At 46.5% G+C, this 15,222-nt stretch overlaps 3 protein-coding genes across 3 annotated transcripts; 2 read left to right on the forward strand and 1 right to left on the reverse strand.

Annotated features, from left to right (window-relative positions):
• Positions 1 to 5,365: 5,365 nt before the first annotated feature.
• Positions 5,366 to 6,341, forward strand: Pdw03_8421 (uncharacterized protein; the record flags this gene model as incomplete). The annotated part of the gene is made up of 2 exons (XM_014678074.1): positions 5,366 to 5,909; positions 5,977 to 6,341. 2 exons carry the CDS (start codon positions 5,366 to 5,368, stop codon positions 6,339 to 6,341), a joined length of 909 nt encoding a protein of 302 aa, XP_014533560.1.
• Positions 6,342 to 7,857: 1,516 nt separating this feature from the next.
• Positions 7,858 to 11,526, reverse strand: Pdw03_8422 (P-type ATPase, putative; the record flags this gene model as incomplete). Its single annotated transcript, XM_014678075.1, has 4 exons — positions 7,858 to 7,904; positions 7,967 to 10,073; positions 10,135 to 10,365; positions 10,444 to 11,526. The coding sequence occupies 4 exons, from the start codon at positions 11,524 to 11,526 to the stop codon at positions 7,858 to 7,860; spliced, it is 3,468 nt and encodes a 1,155-aa protein (XP_014533561.1).
• Positions 11,527 to 13,065: 1,539 nt separating this feature from the next.
• Pdw03_8423 (WD40 repeat-like-containing domain) lies at positions 13,066 to 15,123 on the forward strand (the record flags this gene model as incomplete). Its single annotated transcript, XM_014678076.1, has 10 exons — positions 13,066 to 13,096; positions 13,300 to 13,403; positions 13,454 to 13,712; positions 13,769 to 13,799; positions 13,855 to 13,936; positions 13,996 to 14,033; positions 14,084 to 14,178; positions 14,237 to 14,637; positions 14,716 to 14,857; positions 14,924 to 15,123. 10 exons carry the CDS (start codon positions 13,066 to 13,068, stop codon positions 15,121 to 15,123), a joined length of 1,383 nt encoding a protein of 460 aa, XP_014533562.1.
• Between the last annotated feature and the right edge of the window lie 99 nt (positions 15,124 to 15,222).

Consider the following 15,222-nt stretch of genomic DNA (forward strand, 5'->3'; position numbering starts at 1 on the left):
CTGCGGGAAAAGCCCTGTTTGAAGATAACAATGCGTGGAGTGTACTTGTCTCTATTTTCGCGCAAATCCTCGAAGACTGGTCTTTGGAAACTGTTCATCTTGTGATTGATGCATCATATGAATGTCTATATGGCCGTCAAAACCTTCTGGATCTGATTGTTGAAACATCAATAACCCATCGAGAGATTAAATGGGTTATTTCTAGCCGGAACCAATATGATATTACTGAGCGTCTCGAGTCTGCTACCCGGGTAGCTCCGATCTCATTGGAGCTGAATGAGGCATCTGTGTCTGAAGCTATCAATGCGTTCATTCGTCATAAGGTCTTTTTACTTACGAATAAAAAGGACTACACTCCTGTAACCAGAGACGAGGTTTATCGCCATCTGTTTTCGAACTCACAGGGCACTTTCTTATGGGTTGCCTTGGTGTGGAAGGATCTTGATCAAACACCACGGAGGCATGTAAGGAAGAAGCTAGCAATGTTTCCGCCTAGACTTGATGCTCTTTACCACCAAATGATGAACCAGATTCGCGAATCAGAAGATGCAAAGCTCTGCAAGCAGATCCTGGGTACTTTGTCAACGGTATATCGCCCGGTTACGCTTAGCGAGCTAGGGTCTCTCCTTCAAGGGCGAAATGGTGGTTTTGATGACCTTGATGCACTCTCCAAGATTATCGCTATATGTGGGTCATTCCTGACAATACGAGAAAACACGGTAGCATTCATTCATCAATCTGATAAAGACTTCCTACTCCAGAAGGTACTTACTGACATACTCCCTAGAGGGTCAAAAAGCGAACATCACGCAATATTCTCCCAATCTCTGGAGGTTGTTCTCAAGACGCTCAGACGGAATGTCTCTGATGGCTACCATTTAGGAATTACCACCCAGGATATCAGCGAACATAGCCCAAATCTACTAGCAATGGCTGGATACGCCTGTATCTACTGGGTGGACCATCTTCAAGCTAGTTCGCACAATATGACTTCTGGATTGAGCAAGGATGATGGGAGTCGTATAGATGTGTTTCTAGAGCGGAAGTACCTTCATTGGCTCGAATTTCTGAGCATTTTAGGACGTGTTTCCCATGGCATACAATCTATGCAGAAGCTTGAAAATTTAATTCAGGTATGTTATTACAATCTTATAAATAAGTCTGGTTTCTAACGAAGAATTCGCCTTGGGAAGAAGGAGAGCGAGCTTAATGGCCTCCTAGGACAAGCTCAAGATGCCTATAAATTCATTCAATATCACAGAACAGGAATCGAAAGTAGTCCTGTACAGGTATACTATTCATCTCTCCTCTTCAGCCCATCCAATAGCCTCACCAGAGGAGGTTTTCAGGAAGAAAAAGCAGTTTGGGTTTTGAATCATCCTGTGGTAATGGAGAGCTGGAGTCCCTGTCTTCAAACTCTCGAAGGGCATACTGGTTTTGTCTCCGGGGTTGCCTAGTCACCAGATAGAAGCCGACTTGTATTAGCATCGGATGATAAGATAGTCCGTATCTAGGATCTAGTGTTGAACGAAATACAGCGTACTTTTCCGCTAGACCATAACAAAAACCAAGGTTCCTGTTTATGGCCTAGGGGGCCATATTTGAGGTTTGACATATAAGATCCGTCATTTTCAAGTTGTGAATACGTGATCCAAACAACAACTTAACTATCACCCCTTCCCTCCCTTTTCTACTAATTTATCTTAAGAAATCTTGTTTTTCCTTTTGACAAAAGGAGAACTCACTTCCCTCACTCAAAAGAAATGCCCGAAAAGACTCTCCTTTCCTCTTTTAAGCTGGAATTCAAATCATATCAAGATTGGAATAGCGACCGTCTATCACAGACCCTACTATTCCCCAACAATGGCTCGTTATGGTGGATCAAAGTTGTCGTTGATTGGTCTCTGCCGGAATCGATACTGGATCTAGGCTATTTCCAACGCCGGTCCACGTTTCAAAGATTTATTGAAGCGGCTGATTTCGGTCAACTGCAGCTTTTAGAGGATACTGTGACAATGATTACTTTTAGTTTGACTGAGCAGAGCCAAAACTCGATCACGATCCGGGATGGGTATCAAACCACAGCAAACTTTTTCATTGTAGTTGCCCATTAAATGTGCTGCAAGATCACGGAAGATCTAAAGAGAGTCACGTACCCGACTTTAGACCGAGCCAGGTGTCTACCAACATTTGAGGCTAGTTGTCTGCAGAATGTTGAGGTTATCGCTCCAACAGTCTCCACGGTCTTAATCAATCAACTTAAGTTTGCTTACAAAACGATCGACCATCCTGTATATGAGCCTGGAGACACGAATTATATCTTGGACGAGATTGAAACCCTCGCATAGCTCCGCGGAGAGCTAAACATCGCGTAACTATTTGGCCTAGTTGTATCGGAGAACCCGTACAAGACCAGCCCGTCAACCGATATACTAGCAGTTATTATAGGATTCCTTCTTGAGTACTATCCTGGAGGGTCGCTTAAGCAAATCATTAAGGATGTTGAGGTCTAAAATGATTCTTTGCTGTTGCAATGGGCTCTACAGATCGGAAGAGCATTAGAATCATTGCACAAGAGAGGCCCAAGTCATCTTGACGTCAAACCCTTAAATATTGTTTTTGATGCCAGGAAAGATGCCATGCTAATTGATATCAGTGGGACCGGGGGTTATATGTGGGAATGGCTCTCTCCGGAGATACAGATGCTCATTCAACAAAACTATGAGATAGCTCCTGCCAACACTTTATTTAAGGCACGGATTGCTACAGACTGCTAGGCTTATGGAAGATTACTCTCGACAATTGCTGAGAAAAGTGGCACCGGTGCAGATGAAAAGCTGCAATCAGTTGCTGATGATCTGACAAAGGCAGCCCTCAAAGCTCGTATTTCATTAGGCGATGCTCTTGAAAAGCTACAAGAAAAGGACGATGAATAGTGGCCGCAAGCTGAAACTAGTGAGGATTCGACCTATTTGATTAATTTGTTGTCAATTGCATTTGTTGAGTCGCACTCTGTTGAAGAAGAAAATGAAATGGTAACTATTCCACACGAAATTCTCGTGATCCTTGCCGGGTTGTGCAATCTCACGGTGGCTCGGTGAATTTGTTCAAAGGAAACCAATAAACTTGAGGGTGAGAACGTGGGGCTTTGAACATGGCCTTTTAGAAGAGCAACCAAGGGCCTAGGTTCACTCTATCTCTTCCTAGTAACTGGCTAAGTGGCGTGCTCTAGGAAACAAAACGACCTATGGGGCTTGGATATGCAAGCAGAACAGACAGAGGTGCGATCATAGCCCGTTTAGGTCTAGACCAACTGCTGCTTCATGAAGGCTGAAGTAGATTTTATGATATCATGGCTCCGCAACTTACGCCTGCAAACAGTATATCTACATTACTCTCTCTACTACTAAGAGAAAATATTTTACCAAAGCTCTAGAAGTATAAGAAGTTATCCAGTTAAATTAATTCCTTATAGAGCTTAGTACTGAAGGTTTTATAGGAAGCCTACTCCTGTTCTTTTAGATAATAATAGAGCAATTGCTTTAGCGTCGAATCCGGAATTTAACATTGTAATAAAACATATTACTTTTCGGTATTATCGCCTTCGTGAAGAAGTCGCCGCTAGTAATATTAAAATTAAAATCCCGATAGCTATTTTAGCTACCGACGGTTTTATAAAGCCTCTCGGGAAAACGATATTTCAATGGTGGGTAGCGTAGGTAGGCTTAATAGCCAGTTGAAGTAACCTGTAGCTTTGATTTTCGTTTTATATACAAAAAATGGGGAGGGGGGGGGGAGGGGGGGGGTTTGTTTTGTAGGATAAACTGGTTTTTTACAGAGAATAGGGTCTTTTTACTATGTAGGACGACTACGTAATAGTCGTGGGCGGTGTTAGAAGCAGTCAAATCCTTCCTGTTTTTATATGCTTCCTACTTGCTCCTAGCACTTAGTCTAGAAACCTAAAGATGGTTTTCTCTCTTCTTCATACATTCAGAGTTTTTCCATTTACACCCACAACTTCATATTTATAGACCGTACACCATCTCTATCACTACCATTCCCTTCTCTTTCTACCGCCTTGACGACGGCGCACATCTACCGGGCAGGAGGAAAATTGTGCAAGAAGGCTCGTTGAATTTCTTACGTTATATTTGGGTGTGAGGAATGGTAGACACAGAGAACTTTTGGGGTGGTCTTTAGATTTTGTGAATCTAAGATCTGGGTCTTTCTTTAGAATGCGATCGAGCTCATGTGAACTCCGGAGATAGCAGTCAAAAAGTGACTTTTCCACAACATGTGACTTTTATTTTTGATTGAAGAATGACACGAAGAATCAAAAGATTATTATTTTAGACCCACTGTGCATACATGATATATTTTGGCTGTTCTTATGGCCCAATTTAAATATCTTTGTAAAAAGGATAGAAGATTGTACATAGTCCGTATGATACTTAGCAAATTGAAATTTATACACCGATGCCTACTGAATTATATACTACGCTATTTAGGGGTTAAAAAATCTGGGTGGGGGTTGAATTCCACAGGTGACTGTTGTATGCTAAGGCTGAATAACTCTTCTTGTATTTCAATTGCTAATTGACTTTTCCCCAGAAAGTTTCCAAAGTTATGAAATTTCCAGGCATCCTATTTCCGCCTTTTTCTTTTAATTTGTAAATTTAGAAATATCATTGAAGCCCATTTAGGCAGGCAACCCTTTTTTTATACTGTTGCCTAGACAGGGCGGGACGAGCTACAGTAGTTACTGACCTTGAAGGGGGCATCGCAGCCAATCAAAGAATGCAGAGTGCGGCAGTATCCACTATTTAAGCCTTTGCTGCCGTTCAAACAAAGCTTGGCTTTCGGCTTAATTTTTCATTTCAACTTTGGATTCTCATTGTGAACTCAATTAAAACAAACAACTCGGATCATGTTTTTCTCTTAACTCACACTCTTCTGATGTATAAAGTTTGTTTCAATGTAAGACTAAAAAAAAAAATTCTGTCGCCAAGATAGAAACAGTAAGCCTAGTGTAACTTCGTATGTGCTGTGGGGCTGTGAGTGTACGAAAGGGCTAGTGGAAGACTTACGTACACCGCCGTGACTGATAAGTGAGTTTGGGACCATGTCCAGATACGGAGATATCCGGGGTCTACTGTCTTCAGCTATGGGGCCCTAAGGTTGTTGCCTTGCCCCCGATCTTCGCTACAACTCGTTCCCCAGTTCTTCTTCACAGCCCTTCTGATTTCACAGTCCCAGAAGTCCTGACATGTGCCGCAAATAAAGCGCAGATCGAGTTTATTTCAATTTTGACTTTCTTGCACATCGTCACTTCTTTTCAAACGCATGCGCTTGTCAATTACACAAAATGGGACTTCTTCCACGACACCCTCGCCCAATTCCTTTGACTACAAAGGAGCTCGGTCCAATCTCCGACTTGGCTCAATTTTCCGCCTTGATCATCTCCATCGTGTTGGTAGTGTGCTTCTTCGTTCGCTTCTATATTCTCGAGGGATTTCTCATCCGTCGTCTGTATGGCTCAATATATACTAATATGAGTGAGCTGAACCGTCGTGGCTTTGTGAATCATCATATCGCTGGTGTCACTAAGGTGATCATTTTGATTGTTGCCGCGTACCCCTTCGTCAGTATCACATTCTGCAAAGGGCCGTCATTCAACACGCCCTTTGTCCATGGCTCACCAGTGTCCCTTGGGGACATCATGATTGTTGTGGCGCAAATGTTGATTGGGATCTACATCTTCGAGTTGATTTACCGCATGAAGTTGTCACCCGTGGCCGTGATGCACCACGTTGGGACAATCTTCATTGGCCAAGCAGCCATCGCGATCAGTCTGCGGCCATTACGTGAGCCCGACGCGTACATCGAGTTCGTCCTTTGTACTGCCTGGGGTAAGGATATGTGGCGCTGGGTTAACGACGAAAAGAACAACCAAAAACTAACAATAACTGGGTGTAGGCGCATTCGATGCCGTCTTCGAACTATTCCCCCACGTCGCTATCATTCTCTATCGCATCTTCCCCGAACGACACCGCTTCCTCAGTAGGGTCTTCCTGATCTCTTGCGTAACAACCGCATTGGGAACAATCACAGAGACGATTGTGACAATGTGGCTGTTCGGAAGCACGTGGGACCGGTGGCGGCTTGCCTTCAAAATTGTCACCCCACTCCTCCACATTGCGTTCTCCGCTGCTCAGATCCATGGCAGTATTGTCTTCTGGCGGATGTATCGCCGACAACAGCACTTTCAGAGGGAGACCGACGCTGAGGCCAAAGATGGCTTTGTTGTGGGTGAGATTTCGCTCAGCTATTGCCGATCCTAGAGCCAGAGCTGACGCATTACGCGGGGAGGGGAGATCAAAGAAGGCTCGACTGCCGTGGAGTCGGATTCCCCGGTTGTTTGATGCCGTTAAAAAGGCAGGTCAATGCCTTTGCATGTATAGATTTTTTTTAGCACAGCGTGAATTTTGTATAAGTTTTCTTTTCCACTCTTCTCCAATCTAAACTTCAAATCTTTGCTCCTCTTTGTGCCAATAATTTGAATAGTGCCCAAAGAGTGTGTCGATAAGGGATCTGAAATTTGTGGGTTTGCACAAAGTAAAATAGCGGCGTCACTCTAGTTTATAGAGAAAGGTTCTCTTTGACTCCCGTGGCACCATTTAATAACCCTAACTCTGACGTGGACCATGTACGAACCGAAAGGAGACAGGGTAATTTGATAGCCAAGACCGAACGATCACTGTTCTAGATCATTTCTTTCAACATGTCTAGAATAGAACTGCCCACTTTAAAATGTAGACTTTTGTGGCTACAGGCACCAACGCCGATTGGTTGTTTTCTCCCCCCCCCCCCCCCCAAACAAATATCGTACTGTCTGTTTTTTTCATGGCTAGTGCATTCATCCTAGTGTATGTCTCATGCAATGTTTTCGGATCATGTGCATATCTCATATGTCTGAAGCTTAGTAAATTCAAGCAACTTATGCATTTTCTCATTTGCTGACAATACTAGTGATCACAGCGAGCTTGATAGATGCACGGAGTTCATATCCAGCTCAGCAAAGTCTTTTAAGACAAGGCTGGACTGTTCAAGGAAGGGTTCCAATCAGAGAACGTTAATGGGCACTTTTTGTGAACTGCATGCTTGACTTCACACATCATTTCCTCCCTACTTATGCAAAATAAGATGAAACCTGCAATTCAGGATTGGTGAGACAGCGCACTAATTGAAAAGCACTAATCTTCCAAACTGAGAATAAAGTAGGAGAGATTCATTTGTGAGAACAGCCCAATTGCTTGCGGGATCTAGATCGCCGTTGCCTGGTGTCGGATTCTGTTACTTGATATTCCAACTGTCGAGTCAATACACACCAGATAGAGATCTCCGTGTAACGCAACTGACTGCGCTGCCTAGCAAGGCCGCGGCGGTTGGTCGATTGTGGAACGATTTGATGCCGCCAGAAATGAGTGTTCGCCATTTCTATTCTGGCTTCGAGGCATTAAGATGGTGACAATCACCAGTCCAAAATTGTTACTGCATCAAAAGGTTCAGCAAAAGCGCCTACAATAGCAGGAACGGAATAAAGAATAGCTGTTAAAAAAATAGGATCTGTTAATCTCGATCCAGCGTCCGAATAATAATAAGAACGTGCAGGCATGACCTCAAAGGGCCGCCTGATGAGAAACAAGACTTCTTCCACTTTGCACTCCTCCTTTCTCCACGATAAGATAAATCACTAAAATGCATCGATTAGAGGCATCTTGCCATTTATCATCATCATCATCATTTCATCATCATCATCAATTGCAGTACTGGTGGGGGGGAGTTCTCAAACCATCCCTAACTGCTCTTCTCATGCTGTTTGGCCATTCGCTGCATGTCAAGACCTATGATTGGTTAGTTGCCAGTGCCGAAGATGCGAGGATGAAGTGAGTCTCTGCTAACTTACCGAAGTCTTCCCATGAGCGCTCTCTGTCTCTCTTTCGAGGACCTTTGCCATGCATAAGGTTGTCGAACCTTTGTGAGTTATGCATCAAAATGTAAGCCAGCGCGTTGACACATGTCACCCCAAAGGAAAGAATCCACACGCGGAGGACGGTTAACCAGGATGTGGCTTGACCGAAGGCACCGTATGCGGCCATCAAGGTTGCAGTCAGATCGACAGAACCCACGGCAGCGAGAAGGTAAAACGATGGACAGTTGGCCCAGAATGAGCCGGATCCGGATCCATTGACGCGAGTTATCAGAATCAACCAGCTTTGGGTCAGAGAAATCTCCAGGAACAAGACCTCATCTCGCGAACCCCAGCCTTCGATAACGCCTCCTTCCTCGCCTTGCAACAGGATGGTGCCCAACGTCACCCAGGTCCCGACCGCTAGAATGAACCCTAAAACAATTGATTCTCCCCAGAGTCTTGGCTGGTTCCATTTGACAGGTGACTGGGAATAAGTTGCATTGTCATACGCAATGGCCAAGGTTGCAATATCGGCAAAGATAGCAAGGAGAACAACCAGGCGGAGGTCGAGGATTTCGTTCTTGATCACAATCCAGAGTCCGAAAAAGAGCTCCAGATGAATGGACAACGCGATCCGGAACACCACATATGAGTACATGCGGTGGAAGATTCGACGAGCGATCTTGATTGCCTCGATGATTGTGGAAAGACCAGATGCCAAGAAAACAATATCAGCAGCAGAGCGGGCCGCATCGGATGCGCCCTCTACCGCAATACCAGTGTCTGCCTTCTTCAACGAAGCAGCGTCGTTCACACCGTCGCCAGTCATTGCCACTAGATAGCCTCGTCGCTGGAGGATCTCAACCACACTGTACTTGTGCTGGGGGTAGACTTCAGCGAAGCCGTCGGCAGCCTCAACAAAGTCATTCACCTCCGAGCCAGACATAGAGCCGGCACCAGTGACACCAAGCCGTTCAGCATTGTAAATGTTGGTTCCGAGGCCGAGTCTACGTGCTGTTTCGCGTGCAATTGCCACTGCATCTCCAGTGAGCATCTTGATAGAGAGACCCAGGCCTTGGGCCTCGAAAACTGTCTTAGCAGTGTCATAGCGTGGGGGATCCATGCATGGCATGATTCCCAGAATCTCCCATGGCTGTCCTTGACGCTTGCGGGCAACTCCGAGTGCACGGAATCCTCGACTGGCAAACTCGGTAACCTTTGCTTCATACTCCTTGAAAAACGGATCGCACAGAGATGTTTCCTTCTCCACTGTTCTCAGGATGGCCATAGGAGCACCCTTTACGCAGATCATCTTTTCACCATTCACTGACTGCACGTGTGCTGTGACCTTCTTTGAAACCGGGTCAAATGGAGAAAAATCAAGAGTTTTGAACAAGGCGATCTGAGATTTGGCCCACGGGTAGTGGCGGAGACCTTTAAGGAAGACCTTGTCGATAGCATCGATCCCGCCCTTTTTTCGAATTGCCGCAAGACATGCAGTCAGCATAAGCTCTCCTGCACTCATTCCAGGGGCTATGTACGGATCACCCAGTGTCAGTCGGTTTCGAGTGAGTGTTCCCGTTTTGTCTGAACAGAGAATCTCCACTCCAGCCAACGACTCGATAGCTGAGAGTTTTTGCACGATAGCCTGGTGTTTGGCCAGATAAGATGCACCAACGGCCATTGTTGTGGTGACAACCACAGGAAGACCGACGGGGACTCCAATCACGGTGATTGCGAGCGTGAACTCAAGTATCTGAACGATCGGATTCGAGCGATAATAACTGCTGATCCAGACAATGAGCAGGGTGAAAAGCACCAGAATCAGAAGAATCCGGGCCATTTCACGCAGGACCCGAGTGAAGTGGCCAGTAGTATTGCCAGCCTTGTTCACCAGAACTGCTGCATTTCCGACAAAGGTACGATCACCAGTGGCAGTGACTACCATGAGCCCAGTCCCACGTTTGACTACCGATGAAGCAAAGATAGGATCCCCTTTGCGCTTATCCACAGCGAGAGATTCCCCGGTGATTCCAGACTGATCAACCTGAAGGTAGGCGTCGTCACATGCCAGTCTACCATCTGCGGCGATGATTGTTCCCTAATTAGGATGTTAGCCTGAATGTCCTTGTGTCCGTCTTCTCAAAACGCCATGAACTCACATCTGCCACGTGAATGATATCACCAATCACGACCTCTTCGGCATTTATCTCCACCATACAACCGTTGCGAATTACCAGCGCTCTCAAGGCAAGAGTCTTCTTTAGGCTGTCGACAATGTTGCCCGCCTGATATTCTTGAGCGAATCCTACCACAGAATTCAATAGGAGCAGGGCACAGATTATTCCGAAATCGATCCAATCTTGCAAGCCGGCGGCTAGGACGATGGCAACCTGGAATTGAGAAAAATTTGTGAGCACATGCTTTTTTTTCCAACTGCTTTAAAGTGGTCAATGAATCTTTTTGCTTACCTCCATGACCCACTGGACCGGGCCATTGAAGAAGGACAGGAACTTGAGAAAATGGTTCCGTTTCTGTTCCTTCATGCGATTCCAGCCATACTTCTTGCGCCGAGCGGCTACCTCTGCGTCTTCCAGGCCCTCGTCGACCTTGGTGTCAAACAGGGAAGCAGGGTATGGGGGGGTTTCCCCAGCTCGGATCGTGATTGCATCCACATCAGGCTCCTTTCCATCTTCAGCCTCCAGCTCTTCAATGAGGCAATCCAGAGATTCTTCGCTCTCTTCCTGGAAAGAGATAGTTGGTTTCAGTGTCTCGGGAATAGAAAAGTCGTCATTTTCTTGAATACCAACGACGCATTCTTTGCTCTCGCTGACGATGGAATCTTGAATTTCAGTTTCGGCAACCTCGCCAGGACCAATTGGAAGATGGTCAGGGGGGGTCGGAGTCCGCTTGAAGCGGCTGCGTCGATCTTCCTTGGCCTTGGCGCCAGCAAGCAGACTAGAACGGAACAGTCGGACTTGATCTTTCTGTTCGGCTATCATGCTGTCACAGTGCTCAAACTCATGCTCCCTTTCAATGGGAGAATCGTCCTCCAAGCTATTGTTCAGGCTGTTGTTCAAGCTGACACAAAAGTTGTGGTATTCTTCCTCGTCCTTGGCTTCTTGGGCAGCGTCGTGTTGCGTCTGACTATCATCCTGCTTTTCCTCCCCGAAAACAGTTGTTTTGTTCGAATGGAATGGGGACTTGTCAAGAAGCTTGGACAGGAAAGGCCGCTCCTTGCTAAGATCCGAGTCTGAATTATTCAAAGGGCCAGTGGAGGATTTCGGAATAGCCCCTCCCAGACTACTGGTCTGAATGGGAGGCAACTCCGAATGATTTCGTCGCTTGAAAGGACTGAGTGATCGGTTCCGTTGCTGGCTCTGTTCCTGAGAACGGCCGCGTTGCTCACTGCCAAGCAGGCTTCCGCGCGGCGGAATAATGACAGTACGGGAACCATCCTTGTCCTTGACATCTTGAGTTGAAGTCTTTTCAAGCGGATGACTCCTGAGCGGCGCATTTCGTTCATCCATCAGGTCAGATTTGGGTCTGGCCATGATGGCGAAACGGCAGCAAAAACTGAACGAAATCAGCATACTGTCAAACAGTAATACACAAACTCACTTCATGCATGCATGCAAGAGGTGTGCGTTGATACAATGGATGTGCACCGATACATCATCGATTTGATACAACAGGATGAGACAGAACACGCATGGGAAGGCCCCACAGGGGATGCAGCCCTTCGGACAAAAGACACCAAGCTCTCAACGCATGAAACAACTATAACCTAGAAAATTACTCACCTGAAAGAGTTGATTCAACCTCTGGCTTGAATGGATGTGGCGGTGAAGGGAGTTGGGGAAAAAAAGAAGAAGTGATGGGTGTGAAAGAGAAGAAGTGGCAACGCCGAGCCTTCGAGGACTATTTATTTTGAAGGAAAGACCCTCGACAACTAGGCGCCAGCGACGACTTGCAACCCTTTTTTTACGCCTGCCTACGCCTGCCTACGCCTGCCTCCGCTTTGTTCAGATGTTCTTGTCGTTTATGGGCTTATGGAAAATGAGCCAACACCATCTGCCATTGGCTCTGCGTTTGAATTACGGAAGTTCCTCGACATCACGGCAATGGGCCTCGCGGTAGCATTCAATCATACGGTCGGAGAAGTTATACGGGCCCATAGAAGCCTTCAAATGAGCCTATAGGCTACGGTACGACATATGATACATATTGCGATGCCTTTAACTCGTGACCTAGAGAGGGTCAACCAAGTTGCAGAATCAGTATTGACGATACCGCCCCTAAGTGCAGTGAATATCAAAAGGCGTATCAGCTTTTTGGAGCCTGGAGATGAACTGATCATCTCTCCAGGGCAGACATCATTTCGTTCCAGTGTTGGCAGCTTGCCGTATCCGAGTTGAGCAGATTCTCATTAAGCTCTCTTGCTATCTTACAATCAAATTGGGGGTTCGCAGATGATTTTCAATTGTAATGAGTATAGCTCACAGACTGAGATCTAAAATACATGTAGCTAGTCCCAATCCGATTCAATTGGAAAGTCCGATCATCACATCAATTGACATCCATGCTATTGATGGGAAATCAGAAAGCCGAACTCGGGGTTATTTGGGGGTATTGTCTGGTCTTAAAACCATGAGTGCATAATCAAAATCATAATAAAACGGAAATGAAATAAAAAAAAAAATCCAAGATCGAGATTGCGTGCATCGCTCAGTCTGCCCAGCAATTCTCTTTAGGGCAGATATCGAAATTATGGCCTGAGGCATGAATCTGATCCATTACATAAGCCCACGTCATTCCCGAGCCTTCAGGGTCGAAGCTGTCTGAGAACTGCGGATGTAAAAGTGAAATCTCCCACATTTCAGATGCTTAATTAAATAGACTGGACTGTGTTTTTGCTTGGGGTTGTCTCTGTTGACGTCAAAGGCATTAATGGTTACTTGTGTGTGCTAGACACTCGAAAAGTGAATGTCTCATGACCCATCTCAATAACTTGAACATAGCTGGACTTCTTCTCTCACTTCGTGCATTTTCCGTGATTTGTGCTCTCTCAATACTGTGTGTCTTCCGCAGTCATGACTCGTGAGATTCCAGGGTTCTATTATGGTAAGTCGCGTTCTAGTGCGTTTCTTCCCTCCTGTCGAGGTAAGAGAGGGCAGTACAGCACGAGGCGGTTGATATTATGTGCCAGTCATATCCACAACCTACACTGTACTGTCTAGTCTTTGGACTACTACTCGTGCAGTGATAAAAATATTCCGCTACACGCACTAGCTCCTCTTTACACTCATACTTACTGAGTACCACAGACCCGGAGAAGAAGAAATACTTCAAGATTCAAGCCAACCATGCTGCTCCTCCAAATGCGCAATACTCACAGCAATCCGTGAAGCGAAAGCGATCTGAGCTGACTGTTAGTAAGAGGTACTTCTGTGTTTCATTCTATTCGCTGATCAATCGCAGACGCGTGAGAACGAGACACGATTCAGACAACGCGAGATTAAAGAGACAATCCGAAAGGCCGCATCGTTGAGGCACCCCTTGGTCAATCTCCATAGAGAGATTGGTGCGGTTGAATCTTCCCGTGCCAAGCAAGAACAGCAGGCTCGCATTCAAGCGAGCCAACTGCACCGTGGGGAACTGCATCGTTTTGAGCCATGGCCTAACGCGTACAGCATCAGACATGTCTTGCGCAATCCACGTTCCGGGACACTGATTGCTAGTGAGTTTTCAATTGGTTTTTTATTATCCCGATACGTGGCTAACATGGGTGACAAGGCTCGGCTCGCGGATATGAATCGTCTGTATCGTAAGTTGGTGGACATGTCGCTGTCAAATATCAATGGCTGCTAACTAGAGAATAGAGTCTGTTTTCCTGATATTGACGAGTCACAGTGGAGCTATGATCACACCATGGAACGGGTGTTATTCAGAGAACCGTACTGGGTGAGCACATGCGTCCCAGCACTTGTTTTCTCTGAGGGGACATTTAACACCCCTTCTAGCTAGGATCAATGTCTTTAAGTCACACAGGATACCTTCTGTAAGTCTCCATGGTCAGGTATTTGATAGCCTCACTGCTAATAGCTCCAGTGCAACAATGAACGAAGGACCACAAGGTGACTGCTTCCTTTCGGCTCATCTTCTGCCAGAGCCCGACGAAGGTGGCAACTACCGCTGGCCAACATGTATGATTCTACATCTATATCTTTCCCCGGACACCTCGCTTACTTAAGAAATCTCCAGTCTCTCACCCGATTAGGATCAGACCCCACTACCCGATGTCTTTCTGGTGCTCCGCAGCCCAACCCACAGGGTCAAGCGCCAACTTCGCCATAGGAACTTCAGAAGGCCTCCATACCCTGGAGGGGGCCAGTAGCCATTGGAGCCTATCAAAGAAGCCATTCAAGGGCAATACGGTTTCCACAAACAACAGAAGACGTTCCGAACGCAGCCAGGGCCAAAACAGCGTGCATGCCGTGGAATGGTTGTCGCAGGACGTGATTGCGGCAGGCCAGAAAAACTCCAAGATCTTCCTCCATGACCTGCGCAGTGGTGGCAGTGCCACGCGCCTTCAACATAACGATGCCGTGATGGAAATGAAGCAGATGGATGAGCACCGACTTGTGGCGGCGGGACCTACCTCGGTATGTGATGCTGTCTGCTCCTCCTTCTTTTCTTCCCCACACGACATGGCGTTTGCTGTTAGCTGAAATTCTTATCAGCTACGTTTGTACGACCTCCGCTTCACGCCAAAGGCGCTCAAATATCACGACTCCTCGAAGCCCTACCTCGCTTTCCCTGGTTTCTCCTCACTGCCATTCCCCACTTTCGACCTGAGCACCGAGCTCGGTCTTCTGGCTAGTCGTAGGTTTCCTTGATGAGAAACCCCCGATTGTATTCCATCCGAGGCTAACATACACCTCACTGTAGCCTCCCAGGACTGCAAAATCCAGCTCTTCTCTCTTCAAACCGGACTACAGGTATCCTCACCTCTCACGGGGCACCAATATTCTTCACCACCTAGCTGTGTGCGATTCGAGTTTGGCAACGATACCCCGGAGTGGCGGGGGCCGCATGGACCGAGTCTATTGGTTGGCACGGATGATGTAGTTGAGCAGTGGACCTGGTAGGAGTGGGTGGAATTCGGCGCTGGTGGTTTCTTTCGTGTCGCTCCGATTTCACTGGTATGGGGATTTTGCACATGGTCTTTGGTGTTTCTTGGCGATTTG

The sequence above is a fragment of the Penicillium digitatum genome, chromosome 3 (assembly GCF_016767815.1).
Source record: "Penicillium digitatum chromosome 3, complete sequence".
Lineage (NCBI taxonomy): Eukaryota > Fungi > Ascomycota > Eurotiomycetes > Eurotiales > Aspergillaceae > Penicillium > Penicillium digitatum.